The sequence below is a fragment of the Natrix helvetica genome (assembly GCF_964273705.1).
Source record: "Natrix helvetica genome assembly, chromosome: 1".
Lineage (NCBI taxonomy): Eukaryota > Metazoa > Chordata > Lepidosauria > Squamata > Natricidae > Natrix > Natrix helvetica.
This window is the reverse complement of record NC_138548.1, coordinates 309625674-309644118: the sequence shown is the minus strand read 5'-3', so window position 1 is coordinate 309644118 and position 18445 is coordinate 309625674. Positions and strand designations below refer to the sequence as shown.

General features: G+C 41.5%; 1 protein-coding gene across 1 annotated transcript in view; it reads left to right on the top strand.

Moving 5' to 3' along the window:
• ERC2 (ELKS/RAB6-interacting/CAST family member 2) overlaps window positions 1–18445 on the top strand; it is a 548821-nt gene that overhangs the window by 260204 nt on the left and 270172 nt on the right. The window contains exons 8-9 of the mRNA XM_081935890.1: window positions 5351–5488; window positions 16491–16631. Coding sequence (XP_081792016.1) covers window positions 5351–5488; window positions 16491–16631 — 279 coding nt within the window. The remainder of the gene's footprint in view (window positions 1–5350; window positions 5489–16490; window positions 16632–18445) is intronic.

Sequence of the window (18445 nt, the reverse complement as noted above, 5' to 3'; positions counted from 1 at the left end):
GAAACAAAAAAAAATGGACTAAATGGAATTTAAAAATAGGTTGAAGTCATATATCTGAAATGTGGAATGAAAGATTTGAATAATCGAGATTAGAAAATGAATGGGTGCAAGTCTTAATAAATGTAAAATATATTTATAGATATAGATGAAAGTGAAGATGCATCCTGTCCAGTCCAACTCTGGTGTATATAAAATCTCCAGAAGAGTAGTCAATTTATGACTTTACTTTCCAGATTAGAGACATATTATGATTGTTTGTATGCAACAGTGTCTTCTTTAAGCTATGGAGGCAGGAACCTTTTATTTAGTTACCAGATACCAATTTTCCCTGAATTAAGTGGAACGTATATCTGAAGAAATATGGATAATTCATTTAGCTTATGGGTCATAAAAACTGTGCTGATTCTTAGTTCAGTCTTTAGCCAGTCTTAATATAGTGCCCCTCCAGTAAGGTGAAGGTGCTTTATTAAATATAATAAAATACTTTGCTACTGTAATGAAAGGACTGTACAAGCAGAATATTTATTTTATGGAAGAAAAATGTGACTGGAAAGAAGACAAAGAGGTGAAAGTTAAATCTCCATTTATTAGATCTTGTAGGAACTACTATCCTACATTTAGTTTCTACATCACCTGGAAAAAAATTGAAAATGTGTTATTTTTAAATATGTAAAATTAAAGAGGCTATGGAAAATGATGCTATGTTTTTAACAGTTTTTTTAAATTAATATCATAGCTAGTTGTGAATACATTTTCCTCCAAGTTGCTTAATACCTTGCATAATTTAATACTAGAGAAATAAAGACTAGGGGAGACATGATAGCATTGTTCCAATATCTCAGGGGTTGCCACAAAAAAGAGGGAGTCAAACTGTTTTCCAAGGCACCTGAGGGTAGAACAAGAAGCAATGGGTGGAAACTAATCAAGGAGAGAAGCAACTTAGAACTGAGGAGAAATTTCCTAACAGTTAGAACAATTAATCAGTGGAACAGCGTGTCTCCAGAAGTTGTGAATGCCCCAACACTGGAAGTCTTTAAGAAGATGTTGGATAGCTATTTGTCTGAAATGGTATAGGGTTTCCTGCCTAGGCAGGGGGTTGGACTAGAAGATCTCCAAGGTCCCTTCCAACTCTACTATTATTGTATTGTATTGTATTATTGTATCGTATTACTATGTCTGAAAATAAACTTTGAATCTCAGAAGAGTCAAAATGAGATCAAATCAACTTCATTTTTAAATTATGGTTTGAGTTTACTTTTTTTTTAGATTTCATAAAAAAGTATGTGGAGAAAGTTCCAATTAATCTTTTAAGTAAAGTTTTAAAAGAAGTCTTTAACATGTATCTGTAATTATTGGTGATTACTGTGTTTTATCACCACTTGTAGCTTCCAGTACACTATTTTTTAAAACTTAAATGACAAGGGATTTTTGTTTTGTTTTGTTTTTGGGTTCTTAAATTTCTACCAAATTGTAACACTTGTATTCAGGTGAGACTTAGTTAAATCCTTTGAGCATTTAAGAAGCATTCCTGAAATGTTTGCCGGAAAAGTGACAGGTTTACCACTTAGAAACCTATTGGCAGGACACATAATTGAAAAGATTGCATGTGAAAGATTTTAATGATTTTTAATAGATGGAGTGGCAGTTCTAAATGTGTTTATACCCATTTATGGAAATACCAAAGGATTATGTGAAGTCATTTTAATAGACAATTGTGCAATCTGATTGCAGACAAGGGAGCTGGAGATTATACATAGGATATTTAGCTTGTCTGGTCATGTCTGCTATATGCTGGTTAGAAACACATTGAACACCAGTGCATTGACAATTGATGGTTCCCCCCCTCCCATCTATCTAATTAGTTTTTCAGTTTTTTAAAAAAATAAAGAAATATTCTTGATATAAGTAATTGCAGTATTGTCCTTTTAATGATAAAGCATCTGAATGCTTTCCCCCCCCAAAATATATATTTATTAATTTCTATCTTATTGACATTAACTTAAGAGCAAGATCATGTTGTACGTGGAAAAAAGCAATATTAACATTATTCAGATGTTTTGAAAGAATATAAAACTTGGAGTTAACAGGATCTAAATCTTCTACTCACCATTGTATTTTTGGAAGTGTAATACAAAGTGCAATGTGCATAATTTAATGTCCATATCTTTTAGATTTAAAGAAAGCATTTTTGCTAAGTGCAACATTTTAAGACCCACAGTTTCAGATAAAGCTTCTAGTAATATCATGATTTCTAAGAGGACTGATATAAAGTAAATACATGGGAATTCAGATAAACACTCAGGAGACAGTATTAATTTAGGGTGTTTATTATACGTATTATAGCCAGGGATAATTTAAAAAATGCCCAAACTTTGTATACAAATTATATTCTCCTCCCTGCTCCGTTTTGTTTGTTTGATTGCTTTGCTTATATCTATTCACATCTGTATTGTGACAGAATTGAAATGTGCAGTGTCTTTAGAATTCCACAGGGTGTCATAATATAGTTGTCGAATCCATCAAAGAAATATGAAGTATCCTTTTGGGAAGACCAGTTAGCATTGGATTTGAGAACAGAGAATGCATTAATGTTATAAAAAAGGAAACTGTTAATTTATTTACTGATTGCCTTTTTTCTATAGTTCTGTATAAGGCTGTTGTGTACACAGAAACAAGAACTTACAGACTCCTTCCTAAAAAGCATCTGTTCTTTATACTGGCAGATACATAGATCCATTTAATTTTTCTGTTTTCCCAGAGGAGGGTGGAGATAGAATATTAAAGAGACTCTTCAGCGTATTTTTAATTCATTTTTTCTGCATTTATTTTGTAATTCATATGCTTAACATATGTCATTTTTTTTTAAAAAATACACGAAACTATACAATTAAAACTACAGATATTCAAATAATAATGATTATAGGCTCACGGATCCTATATTTCATATATCAATATTGAGCAACATTTTGGGGATGGTTTATTTTCTCTTATATACCTTATTGAACAGCATTTGATAGGACAATGAACTTGAGAGCTTATATTGTCAAATGTTCTCATTCAAATTCTTATCTTCTATTAGAGATCTCCTTCCATAACGATGACAAAAACTACAATAAAATTAAAAAATAAACTAACCAGATTTACATAAATTGAACAGTAGCAGTACCTCTGTCATTTCCTGAACCACTGCAATTATTTTGAATAGGATATCATTACAGTCTTGTCATAGATAGTCCTCAACAATTGAGCCCTAAATTGCTCAATGGGTTGCTAAGTGAGACATTTGTTAAGTGAGTTTTGCCCCATTTTATGGCTTTTCTTGAAACAGTTAAGTGAATCATTGCAAAAGTTAGTAACATGAAGTGAATCTGGCTACCACATGGACTTTGCTTGTGAGGTCACAAAAATGATCACATAACTGTGGGACACTGCAATCATCATACATATGAATCAGTTGCCAAGCATTTCACATGACTGTGGAAACGCTGCCACCATCGTAGGTGTGAAAAATGGTCACAAGTCACTTTTTCATAGTAGTTGTAACTTTGAACAGTCACTAAATTAACTGTTGTAAGTCGAGGACTACCTGTATTTGTCATTAATGTTCTTTACATCGATCAAGAATTTTTTTGGCAATATTCGTTTGTTTTACTTAAGTGCTCCATTTTCTCATTGTTTCTGTTATTTTTTCTTCTTTTTTGTCCCATTTCCCCAAATACAAAAATAAAGAACAGATTTCTGCTTAAATTTAAAATATCATTATGTATTGTTGTAAATAAAATGTAGTAATGCACTACTTATATTGCTTAGTTCTTTTTTTTTTTTTACTCTATTGGAGTGTCATAGACTAACATTTTTCTTGTATCCCAATCTTTTTTCTTTTGAACTGTACAGCAAATAGATGCAACTTCTACTTCACCCCCCATCACTTTAACATATAAGTTCATGACATGATACAATTCTGTCTCTTGGGGATTCCCAAAATAATTTCTATCATATATTTGTAATTTATGTCAGGCATTGCAATCTAGAAAGTATATGACATTTGGGATGGGATGGATATTTTATTGCAAATGAGGAACACTTCTGTCAAATATATTTCTTCAAATTAAATAAATATCTAATCAAATTGGGTTATGATTTATTGACAAAATAATACTACTCAAGTCTTCTGCAATCAGATTATTTCCAGCTAAGAGTGTGAAGCTAGTTTTACTTTCTCATTATATCTCAGTTTGTATATAAAAACTTATAAAGAAACTGCAAAGCAAAGTAAGCCAATGACGGTCTAACTGTGCAACATCCCAATGCAATAAAGTTTTAAGGTACTGTAGATCTCATTCATAAGTTAGAATATAATAACCTCACCATTGGTCTACACTGTAACACATCTCTGAAGGGTTCCAAATTGAGGGAGATAATTTTATGGTATTTAATAGCTATATGGGACCAGTGAAATTTGAAAGCACAAATGACTGTAGAGGGTCACAGTTTATGTGAATTCAATATTCTTCATTGGATTCCCTATACTTTGATTATTATCAACTGTTGGTGTAGCTCAGGGATTGGCAATCTTAAACACTCAAAGAGCCACAAAGGTCCTAACCAGAAGCCCCTGTTCAATTCTAGAGGCGACTGGAAGTCCGGTTTCCCCACCATAGAGTCTCCTCTTAGCGCAGGGTCCTTTTTCCTCTGCCGACCGGAAGTCTGGTTCCCCCACCCTAGAGTCTCCTCTTAGCATGGTGTCCTTTTTCCTGTACCTGTCCTAACCAAAAGCCCTATCAACCGGTGACAAGGAGCTGCAGCAGAGGGATGAAAGAGCCACATGCAGCTCCAGAGCCATGGGTTGCTGACCCCTGGTAGCTGCATCACGTATCATCATAAGGTTGTGTGGCACTGTGATAATGCTAAATGATAATGATATATTTTTTATTTTGGGTGAATCATTCCATTTAATTAAGTTATATGGTAATGTTAACTAGCAATAACTCTGCACTTAATTAGTGACTGAATAAGTGGCACAAAGGGAGAAAACTTTCCAGGTAATCTAGCAAAGCCAGATCACCTTTCAAAAGATCTACAGCACTCTTATTTTAGCTCCAGTCTTGAAAAAAACACGCTGTGCTAAATCAGGTTGAAATGCAAGTCTCTTCCCTACAGTATATTTGACCAAAAAGGATGATACGTTGATTTTAAATATAAATTTCAGACTACATGTTCTAGTTCTGGTTTCAAGAACGAAGCATCTGACATATGCTTTGTTTTGTTGGGATAGCATGAAATCTTAAACCTTGGCTTCTGTGATAAAGAAACATTTCATTATCTTGTCTCTTTCCCTCCCCCCACAAAGATCGAAAACCTTCAGGAGCAACTTAGAGATAAAGACAAGCAACTAACTAATTTGAAAGATCGTGTGAAATCACTACAGACAGATTCCAGTAACACAGATACAGCTCTAGCTACCCTGGAAGAAGCTCTCTCTGAGAAGGTAGGTTCTCTTGTTTTCTTCTGTAGTTTCTTTTTAGAATTGGCTCAGAATGTTCTACCAGCTGGACCTTTGGACACCGAAATCTCTCCTAAATGATCAATTTCATCAAATCATGTACAAAAACTATAAATATCTTCAGGATTCATTGATCCTGTTTGGGTTAGTAGAGATTTCTATCTTCAAACACAAGGAATTCATTTCCTAAGGTGCCAAACATGTATTTGTAAGCGCCTGGACAGCTAAAAGATTACAGCTTTGGCATTCTCACCCACAGTTTTGATTGGCCCAACAGTTTCATGTTGGTAAAAATTTTGAATTGGTGATGTTGTTGCATCCTAATACAGAGCTTTTGGTCTCCATGATTTAATTCCTGTTTGCTTTTGTGGGGAAAAAAAGACATTAGATTAGACTTGTAAGAAGAGAGATATAAACCCAGGAATGCTTGCCAAACAAAATAAGACTAGAAAGGCTACATTGTTGCAATTTCATTATATTTGTGGTTAAACATCCAGAACAGGATATCTAAAAGCATTTTAGCAAGTGTAGTCACCACCCAGCTCAGAGATACTGCAGCTCAAGTCCTCTTTGTTTTGTGTTGGTGAATTGTGATGTTGAGCGTTCAATAGAACGTGTGATTGACAGCAGAACTAGGTTTCAGTCAATAGAATAGGAAAAATAATAACTAAAATGTACAAGTGTCGCTGTCAAATTAAACTTAAGTGATAACTTTAAATCTGCCTACAGACATTCATAGTATTTTGTGAGATATTTTCCCCCCATATGGACTTGAGAATTTGCTATTTTCATTGGGCTTAGTTTTCTATTTTTTATTTCCTATTCTAGTTTTTGTTCTTTTTAATAACATTGTATATGCATTGTTGCATACATTTCCCCCAAATGGATAATTTTTTCCCTCAATGTACAAACTTTTATGTAATTTTTCTCATATGCCTATATTGGTGTGCATTTCCCCTCAATGTATACATTTGTATAGGTTGCAAAGTTGTGAGCTGCATTACAAAATGTAGAAAAATCTGGCAAGAATTGTATCCTAGTTTGCGTATAACTTTAAAAAGTGCAAATTGGATCACTTTGTGCCTAAATGTGAATGAAATGCTGTCCTTTGTCTTTGCTCTTCCATAATGCTGCACTGTCAAAAGATAGGATTGAGTTATCCATGTTAAGATTACAAATGAGGTAGAGAAAATAGTTGCAATGTTGGAGAAGGGATGAAATAGAGATTTGTTTAAGTGGGTGGGTTTCATTTTCTGTTTGGCCCTGATTTTCTTGAGGACTATCACAGGGACCCAAGTCAGACTCAAGTAACTATTTCACATGTTTTTTCAAAAAAATTTATTGGTTTTTATACATTTATGGGGAAAGGTAAGGGAATATATTAAAATTTTTGGCAGCTCCCACACTAGTGGTAGAAATCCATCCAAAACTCACAATTTTTACAATCTTAAAAACAAAATATAAAATATAAGCAGAAAACAAAGTCTTATTCTATATTGTCAACTATGTGTTTATTCATTTTCCTTTGTCACTTTCTAGAATATCACCAATTACTGTTATTTCAAATACTTTTATTTTTGTGACCTGAGCCTTTTCGATATTGCTCCTTCCTCCCTGTCCCCAGAGGGCGCTACAGCCCCCCCTCCTTTTTGTCTTGGACTTTGCTGTCCTTTTCACTACCTTGGCTATGTTCGTCCTCTGGGAAGGAGAGATGCTTTTTAATGAAGGCTTCAGCCTCCGGCACTGTGTTGTAACTATTTCACATTATTGTGGGTCAAGAACATTTTTCAGATGCTAAATATTGGGATAGCATAGTTAAAACAGCCAATAGTGTGGTTGATAAAAAATACGTTAGAAAAATATTTGATTAGAAATAGATTAGGAAAATATAATTAGACAATTGAGGGACATGGTGGCTCAATGGCTAAGATGCTGAGCTTGTCAATCAGAAAGGTCGGCAGTTCAGTGATTCAAATCCCTAGCACTGTGTAACATAGTGAGCTCCTGTTTCTGCCAACCTAGCAGTTTGAAAGCACATAAAAATGAAAGTATAAAAATAGGAACCACCTTTGGTGGGAAGGTAACAGCGTTCTGTGCGCCTTTGGCATTTAGTCATGCCGGCCACATGACCACAGAGACATCTTCGAACAGTGCTGGCTCTTCGGCTTTGAAACAGAGATGAGCACTGCCCCCTAGAGTCGGGAACGATTAGCACATATATGGGAAGGGAACCTTTACCTTAATTGGACAATTGAGGATTAGTATTTCTACTCCATTTGATCCACATCTTCTCTGACAGTTCACTTCTCCAAGAAACAAAAGCTTTACAAGTTAGCAAAAAAGAAGAGAGTGCCTATATACTTTTTTGCACATGTTCTCATTTTAGTTGTCTTCATTTTTTCTTTTCTACAAGAAGTTCTCATTATCTCCTTCCCCCCCAAAGCCTAATTATTTTACATATGGTAACAAGTAATGTTAAGTATTACAAGAGTCTTTTCATTGTACAGTCTTATGAACTTTATCACTTTATCGTTTTCAGTCCAGAAAAGGTCATTCTCAAACTATAGTTAAGGGAAGCTCTTAACAAATTAATTTACAGTAACTTTTCACGTTTAAAATTAAAAATGGCCACTATTTTAGCGATAAATGTGATGTAAGGATAATTTGTATTTGGATAGAATGCAAAATGATCACTTCCCTACAAGCCAGAAATATAAGAAAACCTGGAATGTTAGGGGCAGTTGACTGCTGGACAGAATTAAAAGGAAAAGAAAGCTATTATCAAAGACAAAACAAACAAATAACGAGAGATGGTGGGAGATTTTCTCTACAGTCCTGCAATTTGATATAGCTTTTGCTGATGAACAATTTATTACTTACATTTTGTATCTATATAACAATATTGCTAAATAAACTTTAATTGTTATAATCAACTGATCTTCCCTATAAACATGAGAATTTAACACCTGTCTCCAAAGTATTTCTTGTATCCAGATGTATCACGTTGGCATATGCAATAAAATGTTCAAATATTTTCCAAAATAAATTCAGATAAAGTATTTTTTTCCACTAAATTTATTTCACCAAATAAATTATCTGCCACAATACAATGGGGAAAATCATTATTTATGTATGTCTTTATTAAATATTTATATGGCTGCCCAACTCACAAGCACCCAATTCTTCCAGCATTTTATAAATAAAAACAGGGGCATATCTGGAACAGTTCAATGTAGAACTTTCCTTGGTTAAAGGGAAAATGGGATGGAAAGTTGGAGTCCAGTAATGGAAGAGCAATATCTTCTGGAGAAGCAATTCAGTTGCCACTTCAATAATTTTCATAAGAAGGATTACAAAATGAGACCGACATTTCTGTTCAGAGATATTGCTGATGTATCAAGTCCATCTTCCAGGTACAAAATCTGTAGAATACATATGTTAGCCAGTAGATTGTTTGATAAGAAATATAATGTAAAACCTTGATTTAGAGATAAAATAGGAATATTTAAATTTCCTAGGTTGTCAGTGTTTTGGAATATCTCTCAATAGTTATAATATACACTACTGGTAAGTAAACTGGCAAAGTTAACTATCTAGACAAGCCTTGATATTTATAGGCTGAGATCTTGATAGGGTATGACTACTTTATGTCTTTAGGGAACAGATGCAAGAAGCAGATGCAAGAAGCATTTGGAACAGTAGTTGTCATTGTGTTGTGGCCCAGCCGGTGCCGCTGTCACCAGACTCCGAGAGTGAGACTCCATACGAGTCAGCTCCAGAGGAGAGGTGCGATCCTGGACAGGATTCGGAGGCTGAGCAGGAATCCGAGAGTCTGGTCGGCCACCAGGTGGCGCCAGAGGCATGGAGCAGCGGTGAGAGCGAGAGGAGGAGGACTCCCGATGCCCTGCCTTGGAGCAGCGGAGAGGATAGTGACTCAGGACTTAGTAGGGCGTTTCGAGATGCCCGTTTCCGGCGCGCCCACAAACGCATGGAGCGTGGGCGTAATTATAGGCAGTAAAGAGCTCTCAGGTGCTGTTTGGGAGACGCCCTTTTTAGGTTATAAAAGGGTTGACTCTGGAGAGGCTCGGCGTAGCAATCAACAAAGGACTTTGGACAGCAACTCTAGTCTGGGATCCTGGCAAGCTGGATTGCTGCTTTTGTGTGTGCTGTCTTTGTGAGTTCTGTCTTGGTGGCTTGCTGCGACAAAGCCTCTTGTCTGTTGGTGTAATAAACCTTGTTCCCTTGTACTGTTCCGGAGTGTGTGTGCTGTGTGGGCAACGGAGGAAGGGGGGTCAGAACAGATTGAATGCTACCCCAAACGTATCTCCATTCAGCTATGATGGAGCAACTTCAGGCGGAGAATGCTCTCTTCGCACAGCAACTTGCCTTGCTAACAGCGCAAGTTGCACAGCTGTCTGCTCCTGCCAACCCCCCACCCCCCCAGCAGCAACGAAGGAAATGCCCAGTGGCCATGCCGGATAAGTTTGATGGCAGTCCGAAACTTTTCCCGGCGTTCCTGGGCCAATGCCGGTTGTTCATTGCCTTGAGAGCGGAGGACTTTCCCACCGACCAGACGAAGGTGAGCTTTGTGATAAGCTTGCTCTCAGGCACAGCAGCAGGGTGGGCTACGCCTTTGCTGACTCAGCCGAGCCCCCTGCTGGATGACTTCCAGGGTTTTTGCACTCATCTTCGGCTGACGTTCGAGGACCCCATCAAAGGAGAAACAGCCACCAGACTCCTGAAAGAGTTGCACCAAGGGCGTGGTTCTTTACTGGACTACATTACCGAGTTCCGGCTGCTCAGTCAGGACTCTGAGTGGAATGAGCCAGCCCTTATGGATGCTTTTCAGGATGGCCTGTCAGAGGACCTGCAGGATGAGCTGGTGAGAGTGGACAGGCCTCCAACGTTTGACGCGTTGGTTCATCTATGCCTCCGGATTGACGGCCGGCTGCAGAGGCGGAGGCCTCGCCGAGCGTCCCGGGAGGTGCTGAGAGTGCCAGTTCCACGAGAGACTCCTGTCCCACAAGAGGAGCCCATGGAGTTGGGTGCAGCCAGACCCCGCTTGTCACGCACGGAGATGGAGAGACGGCGTGCAGGGGGGTTGTGTTTTTACTGTGGGGATCCGGGACATCTGGCTACGGGTTGCCCCAAAAAGGGAGGTAGAGGGGCTGCACGGTCTACGCCCCCCCCTCAACGACGGACCTCCGTCTCGGGAAACGGGGAAAGCCCGATCTGAGGGAGACTTCGGGTCGGGCACAGGCCGGAACAGAGGCGGAGGGGCCTCCACGACATCTGATTCTTGCAGCGCACATTCTCTTGTCGGGTAGTCCGCAGGGAATACCAGCCCATGCCTTGGTCGATTCCGGGGCTACCACGAATTTTATGGATGCAGCGTTTGTCACGAAATATCACGTCCCTCTGTGCCTGGTAGACCCTCCGATGCGAGTGGAGACCATTGACGGCTGGGTGCTTCTGTCTGGGCCCATCAAGAACGCCACGCAGCCTTTGTGCCTGATCCTCGGGGAGCATGAGGAGGCCATTCAATTTTACGTGGCTTTGGGTCTGCATTTCCCCGTGGTGTTGGGCTTGGCTTGGCTGCGGGCGCACGATCCCCAGATCCACTGGTCGCAGAACCGCATCTTGTTCCCGTCCTTGCAATGCGTGGACCATACCCGTCATGTTTGCGCAGCTCAGGTGCCCAGTTCGGCCGAGGTGACAGTGCCGCCGGATTTAGCGGAGTTCGCGGACGTGTTTAGCGAGCAGGAGGCGGATCAACTGCCACCGCACCGGCCTTACGACTGTCCCATTGACCTGGTACCTGATGCGAAACTCCCGACGGGCCGCCTATACTCCATGTCTGAACCGGAGTTGGCCGCATTGCGGGACTTCCTTGACAAGAACCTGGCCCTGGGTTTTATCCGGCCTTCGTCTTCGCCCTTGTCTGCCCCTGTTTTGTTCGTCAAAAAGAAGACCGGGGATCTAAGACTTTGTTGCGATTACCGGCGCTTGAACGCCATCACGATCCGTAATTGCTACCCGTTGCCTCTGATTCCCGAGTTGTTGGAGCGGCTCCGGGAGGCCGTGGTGTTTACAAAACTGGACTTACGTGGAGCTTACAATCTGGTTCGAGTCAGGGCGGGGGATGAATGGAAGACAGCTTTTGGCACCCGATACGGACATTTTGAGTATACGGTCATGCCGTTCGGGTTGACCAATGCCCCAGCTGTCTTCCAACATTTTATGAACGATATCTTTCGGGACCTTTTGGATCAGTTTGTCGTCATCTACCTGGACGACATCTTGATCTACTCTACGTCTCGGAAGGATCATCAACAGCATTTGCGTCAGGTCTTGCAGCGCCTTCGAAAGCATCGCTTGTTTGCCAAGCTGGAGAAGTGTCAGTTCTGGCAGACCACCATCGAGTTCCTGGGGAACCGTATATCCCCTGAAGGAATTGCGATGGAGCCAGGCAAGGTGGAGGCATTACGAAGTTGGCAATCTCCTCGACGGATGAAAGACGTTCAGAGACTCCTCGGGTTTGCCAACTACTACCGGTCCTTCATCCCCGGCTTTGCTTTCTTGACCGCGCCCCTCACTCGGCTCCTGCAAAAGAAAGTGCCGTTTCACTGGGGGTCCACGGAACAACAAGCGTTCGTGGCCTTGAAGCGCGCTTTTACAAAGGAGCCAATCTTGAAACACCCTGATCCCCATCGCCCCTTTGTAGTCGAGGCGGATGCGTCCGACATCGCGGTGGGGGCGGTGTTATTGCAGGCTCACGCCCCTGATGGCACCCTTTTCCCTTGCGCCTATTACTCTCGGAAACTCAATCCTTCCGAGCGCAATTATACCATCTGGGAGAAGGAGTTGCTGGCTATCAAGGCGGCGTTCGAAGCCTGGCGACATCACCTGGAGGGGGCCAGGCATCAGGCCGAAGTCCGGACAGACCATCAGAATCTGGAGTTTTTGACAACAGCGCGGAAGCTCAATCAGCGCCAGATCCGGTGGTCTCTGTTTTTTGCCCGGTTCCACTTCAAGGTCACGTATATCCCCAGTGCCTTGAACCAGAGGGCGGATGCCCTGTCTAGAAAGCCGGAGTACTCAGACCCTGCTGACTCACTGCCCCCCCTGACGGTCCTACCCGTCGAGTCCTTCGCTGCAATCCAGGAACCCGTGGATTTACAGTCGTTGATACGGAATGTGCAGCGAAACGACGAGTGGGTGGAACAACGGCGGGCAGAGGTAGGGCCGACATCCCCGTGGACCTTTGACGAGGACCTTTTGAGGTATCGGGATCGGCTCTAAGTGCCTGCAGGACCGCTCCGTGGATTGGTTCTCTCCCAATGTCATGACACTCCGGCAGTGGGACACTTTGGCCTGTTCAAAACTTTGCACCTGGTTTCCCGTACGTTTTGGTGGCCTCGCCTGCGACACGACGTGCAGACGTACGTCACGTCAAGTGTGCAGTGTCGACAGGCCAAATCAGCGACGGGAGCTCCTCCAGGCTTGCTACAGCCATTGCCGACCCCGGACAGACCCTGGGGAGCCGTGCCCATGGACTTCTTGACGGAACTGCCTCCGTCGTCCGGTTTCACTACGGTCCTAGTGGTGGTGGACATGCTCACCAAGATGGCGCATTTCATCCCCTGCCGGAGATTGCCGACAGCCCGCGCCACCGCCCGCATGTTCATCCAGCACGTGTTTCGGCTGCACGGCCTACCTGACCGGGTCGTCTCCGATCGTGGTACACAATTCATGGCCCAGTTCTGGAAAGGGCTGATGGCCGCTCTTGACGTTCAAGTTTGTCTGTCCTCGGCGCACCATCCCGAAACCGATGGAGGGACGGAGAAGGTGATTGGGATTCTGGAACAATATCTGCGCTGCTTCGTGAACCAGCAGCAGAACAATTGGGCGGAGTACCTCGCCGTGGCGGAGTTTGCGTTCAACAACTCGCAGCACTCCTCCACACGGACGACGTCTTTCATGGCGAACGTCGGGTACCACCCTCATTTTTTCCCTCTCACCCCCGTGGACTCTCCGGTCCCCGCAGCGCAGGATTTCCTCTCTGAGCTTCAGGCGGTTCACCAGATGGTGCGCCGCTACTTGAATCAGGCGAAGGAGGATTACAAGCGGGTGGCGGACAGGTCTCGCCGTGCGGTGCTGGAATTGGCCGTGGGTGATCGCGTGTGGTTGTCCACGCGGCATCTTCCGTCCCACCGGCCTATGAGGAAGTTGGACCACCGGTATCTGGGGCCGTTCCCTGTGGAGGCCGTTATCAATCCAGTGGCCTATCGCCTGACCCTCCCGCGCTTGATGCGAGTACACCCGGTGTTCCATCGCTCGCTCCTGATCCCTGAGCGGTCGGATTGTCCTCTCTGACGTCCCTCTTCACCCCTGCTGTCGTCGCCTGAGGTGCACGCACGGCCATCGCACAGAGTGACCCGGATCCGTGACTCGAGATGGCTCAAGGGTCGGTTCCAGTATTTGGTCGACTGGGCGGACGAGGACTCGGACGGGGGGTCCTGGACCAATGCGACGGCTGTGCATGCTCCAGCTTTGGTGCGGGCCTATCATGGACAATTTCCCTCTCGACCGCATCCCGAGCGTCAGGCCCGGGGGAAGGGCCCTGCGGTGAGGGATAGTGTTGTGCCCCAGCCGGTGCCGCTGTCACCAGACTCCGAGAGTGAGACTCCATACGAGTCAGCTCCAGAGGAGAGGTGCGATCCTGGACAGGATTCGGAGGCTGAGCAGGAATCCGAGAGTTTGGCCGGCCACCAGGTGGCGCCAGAGGCATGGAGCAGCGGTGAGAGCGAGAGGAGGAGGACTCCCGATGCTCTGCCTTGGAGCAGCGGAGAGGATAGTGACTCAGGACTTAGTAGGGCGTTTCGAGATGCCCGTTTCCGGCGCGCCCACAAACGCATGGAGCGTGGGCGTAATTATAGGCAGTAAAGAGCTCTCAGGTGCTGTTTGGGAGACACCCTTTTTAGGTTATAAAAGGGTTGATTCTGGAGAGGCTCGGCGTAGCAATCAACAAAGGACTTTGGACAGCAACTCTAGTCTGGGATCCTGGCAAACTGGATTGCTGCTTTTGTGTGTGCTGTCTTTGTGAGTTCTGCCTTGGTGGCTTGCTGCCACAAAGCCTCTTGTCTGTTGGTGTAATAAACCTTGTTCGCTTGTACTGTTCCGGAGTGTGTGTGCTGTGTGGGCAACGGAGGAAGGGGGGTCAGAACACATTGTCTACCTTATTGTGCAGTGTATTAGTATATAGGCATTGACAATAGAAATATACCTATTTTGTGTATTTATTCTTTGGATAAAGTGAACCTTGAAAAAGTTAATGCTGTAGAAACTTGTATTAGTGCAACCTTTAAAAGAATGGACAGTAAAGATATTTAACAAAAATGGAGACTCCTTGATTATATCAATTAAATATGGGTGCAACACATTTGGTGTTTATAATTCTACTGCCAGGAACTCTGGACACAGGAATTAAGTATGGCTAATAGTTATTCAATTAGGGTGGTATTGGGGTTAATGCTGCAATAATAACCAATAATAAGTGAATATTCTTGCATTCTGTTTGACAGGCAAATAATATCTATATTTGCCAATATTGTATGTTTGCCTTAATTAGTGCAGTTCATCATTTCTATCCATCTAAGGATATTCGGCCTTTCTATGAAAATGCTTTTAAAATGCAGTAGCTAATAATGCCTGTTCTGTATCAACATTCTTATTTCAAGATCATTGGTATTAGAGATGATTGTTTTTCTATGTCAAAAATCTCCCAGTGTGTACACTTGGAAAATCCCTTGACTGAGACCTGATTAGTTGGTTAAATAAATGGCTTCACTTGAATGTTAAAAATCTCACAATAATATTAACATTAGTTATATATTTGTACATCTAGTATGATACATAGCTTTTGCCATAGTACTGATCAAACAGAAAGCACTTTTGTGTGATGTACCATAATGTACTACAGAAGAAAAGGGCTAAGGTTATTAGGGAAACACAAATATTTGCACACTCTTTTAAGAGTATACCTTTTCAAGTGACGTATGCATTTTTCCACTCTTGAGTATATTGCTTGTTTGGCTTCTGAGAGGGGGACTGTTGCTTGGTTGCTCCTTTAGCATGTTAGTTTGGTCTGGAATATCATCATAGTGACAATAATTATTTATTCCTTCGAGAAAAGTGAAGAGCTACCCTGTTTCCCTGAAAATAAGATCTCCCTGGATAATAAGCCCAATCGGGCTTTTGAGCGCATGCACTAAAATAAGCCCTCACTTGAAAATAAGCCCTCCCTGAAAATACTGCAACACAGCAGCAGCCATGAGGTGACCACACTCACCGCCTCCTGCACCTCAAAAATAATAAGACCTCCCTGAAAATAAGGCCAAGCGCTTATTTCGGGGGTCGATAGAAAATAAGACCCTGTCTTATTTTTGGAAAAACATGATACATTATAGAATTACATTATAGAAAGTTAAGTTTACATTCTTCCAAATCTATTCTTACATTCTACCATTTATTTCATTAATCAAGTTTCTTTAATGAAATAAACCCTACCCATCAATTATCAAAAATGGCCTACTAGAAGTTATTTATAGTGACAATCAAGAGTCAATTCCTAAATTCTAAATTCTACACTACCCAGCTTTGCATAGCCTCTCACTAGGAGCTCAGTGGATTGCCTGCTTTTTCTACTTGTCTTAGCAAACGTGAATTCTCAAGCATCTGAATTCTCCCTCATCCAACATTTTAGTTGTTAATCAGCACTTGAGCCTGGTGGGTGACCCTGGACAAATTTTGACTTAATGTGTAATTGCTTCTATTATGGCCTTGTTATGTATGTTCTGCTGTTGAGTGCCATGCTTGATTTTCTATTGAAAATGCAATATAGTGCATTTTTAGCTCCTTTTATGTTCACGGAATTTTCAAGCTGTTGCTTCTGTTTTAAAATATAGCCATATTTTTATGCTTTTAGGAGAGAATTATAGAGCGATTAAAGGAGCAGAGGGAGAGAGATGACCGTGGAAGAATTGAAGAGATCGAAACCTTCAAAAAAGAAAACAAAGACCTGAAAGAAAAAGTTAATGCTTTACAAGCAGAGCTGACAGAAAAAGAGGTCAGTATTTGCAACTAATAAAACATTTTATTGTAGGGATTCAAGTTTCATAAAGAATCAAACCTTTACAAGCAATGTAAATGTTATAAGTTGGTTATTAAGACTATTTATCCCATTTCAAACCGAATAGTTTTGCAATCTTACCATTTTTATGCATCTGTTTATAAACACTGTCATAGGACATGGCGGAATCCAACCAGCATTGGCTATTCTACAAAAGCTAATAGTAAATATGGAGAGGACACCGTTGGAAGACCATGGAGTATTCTAGAGCCATAGACTAGATTGTAATGTTGAAAAAAATAATCTGAAAGAAGAATTTGTTACTCTGAACCAATGCTGAAAAAGCTATTTGGGTATGTGCTGCACAGATATTTCCTGGTGACAGATTTGTCAAACTTAAACAAAGCAGAACAACCTTGCTATTTTATCTACTGGGTGAGATCTGGATGTGTTCTTCCTTGAACACAATTAGCCTGGATTTAGCATGGATTCTACTAATTAGAAGTAGGGATGATTTTCACTTCTTTTCACTACCTTCTTTATGCTATTATTATATTTTTCAAAAAGGTCCCATAAATGTGTAAATGATTTTATAGAGATTGCACAGGACTAGAGAAGGAAAGGAGATAAAGGTTTAAGAGCTGTCTTAAAAGAGCCAGCACAATCAATGACTTCCATCATTTCTTCTCGTGGTTCTAGAAACTTGCATACTAATAAATTAATAATAATAATAATAATAAATAATAATAATAAATTTTTATTTGTTAGCCGCACCCTCTCCCGAAGGACTCGGGGCGGCGTACAATAAAAACACATACAATATACAAATGAAGAATACATACACAAATAAAAATAAACACATACACGTACATACACATATACATATACATATACATGGAGGAGGTATCAAATATATAAAATAGAATTTAAAATAGACAATTTAAAACACCTGCGATTAAATTACAAAATTTAAAAAACCCGTCAGGAGCGATAAGATAAGACTATGGTTGAGCCAGGCCAGCTAATTGGAAGAGGTGGGTCTTGAGCTTTGCACGGAAGGAGCGGAGGTCAGAGGTAGTCCTGATATCAGGGGGGAGGTCATTCCACAGGGCTGGGCCCGTCACAGAGAAGGCTCTGCTCCTAGGCGTCGCCCCCCGACACTGTTTGGTGGATGGCACCTGGAGAAGTCCCTCTCTGTGCGAGCGAATTGGTCGTAGGGATGTATGGGGCAGGATGCCATCCCGCAGGTAACTAGGTCCTGTGCTATGGAGCGCTTTGAAGATTGTAATCAAAACCTTGAAACGCACCCGGTAGACCACAGGAAGCCAGTGCAGCTCGCGCAGGAGAGGTGTCACATGGGAGTACCTTGTACTCCCCATAATCACCCGCGCGGCCGCATTATGGACCAACTGCAGTCTCCGAGTGCATCTCAATGCTGGTTACACTAATGCTGGTTAGTGTACTATAAGACTTTATATATGGGGCTGTTTCTGAAGATGTTCTAAAAGCTTTGATTAGGTCAGAATTTGTCTAGATTACAAATTAGAATCTTGGCTTGCAATTAGTTGCAATTTATATTTTAGTTATATTTCATAATAGTATTTTGTAATATTGCTCTACTGGTTCTTGCAACATTTTGCAGTCCAAATCAAAAGGCTTCATTTTTCTTTGGACTATGGTATCTGAAACATGATTTTTTTTCTATTTAAACCTTGATGTTATCAATAGATAGCAACGAGTGAAACATCTTGTCAGTGTTATCTCTTTAAGATTGTAGAATCCTATCCTCAGAGATGAAGATGGCAAAGTTT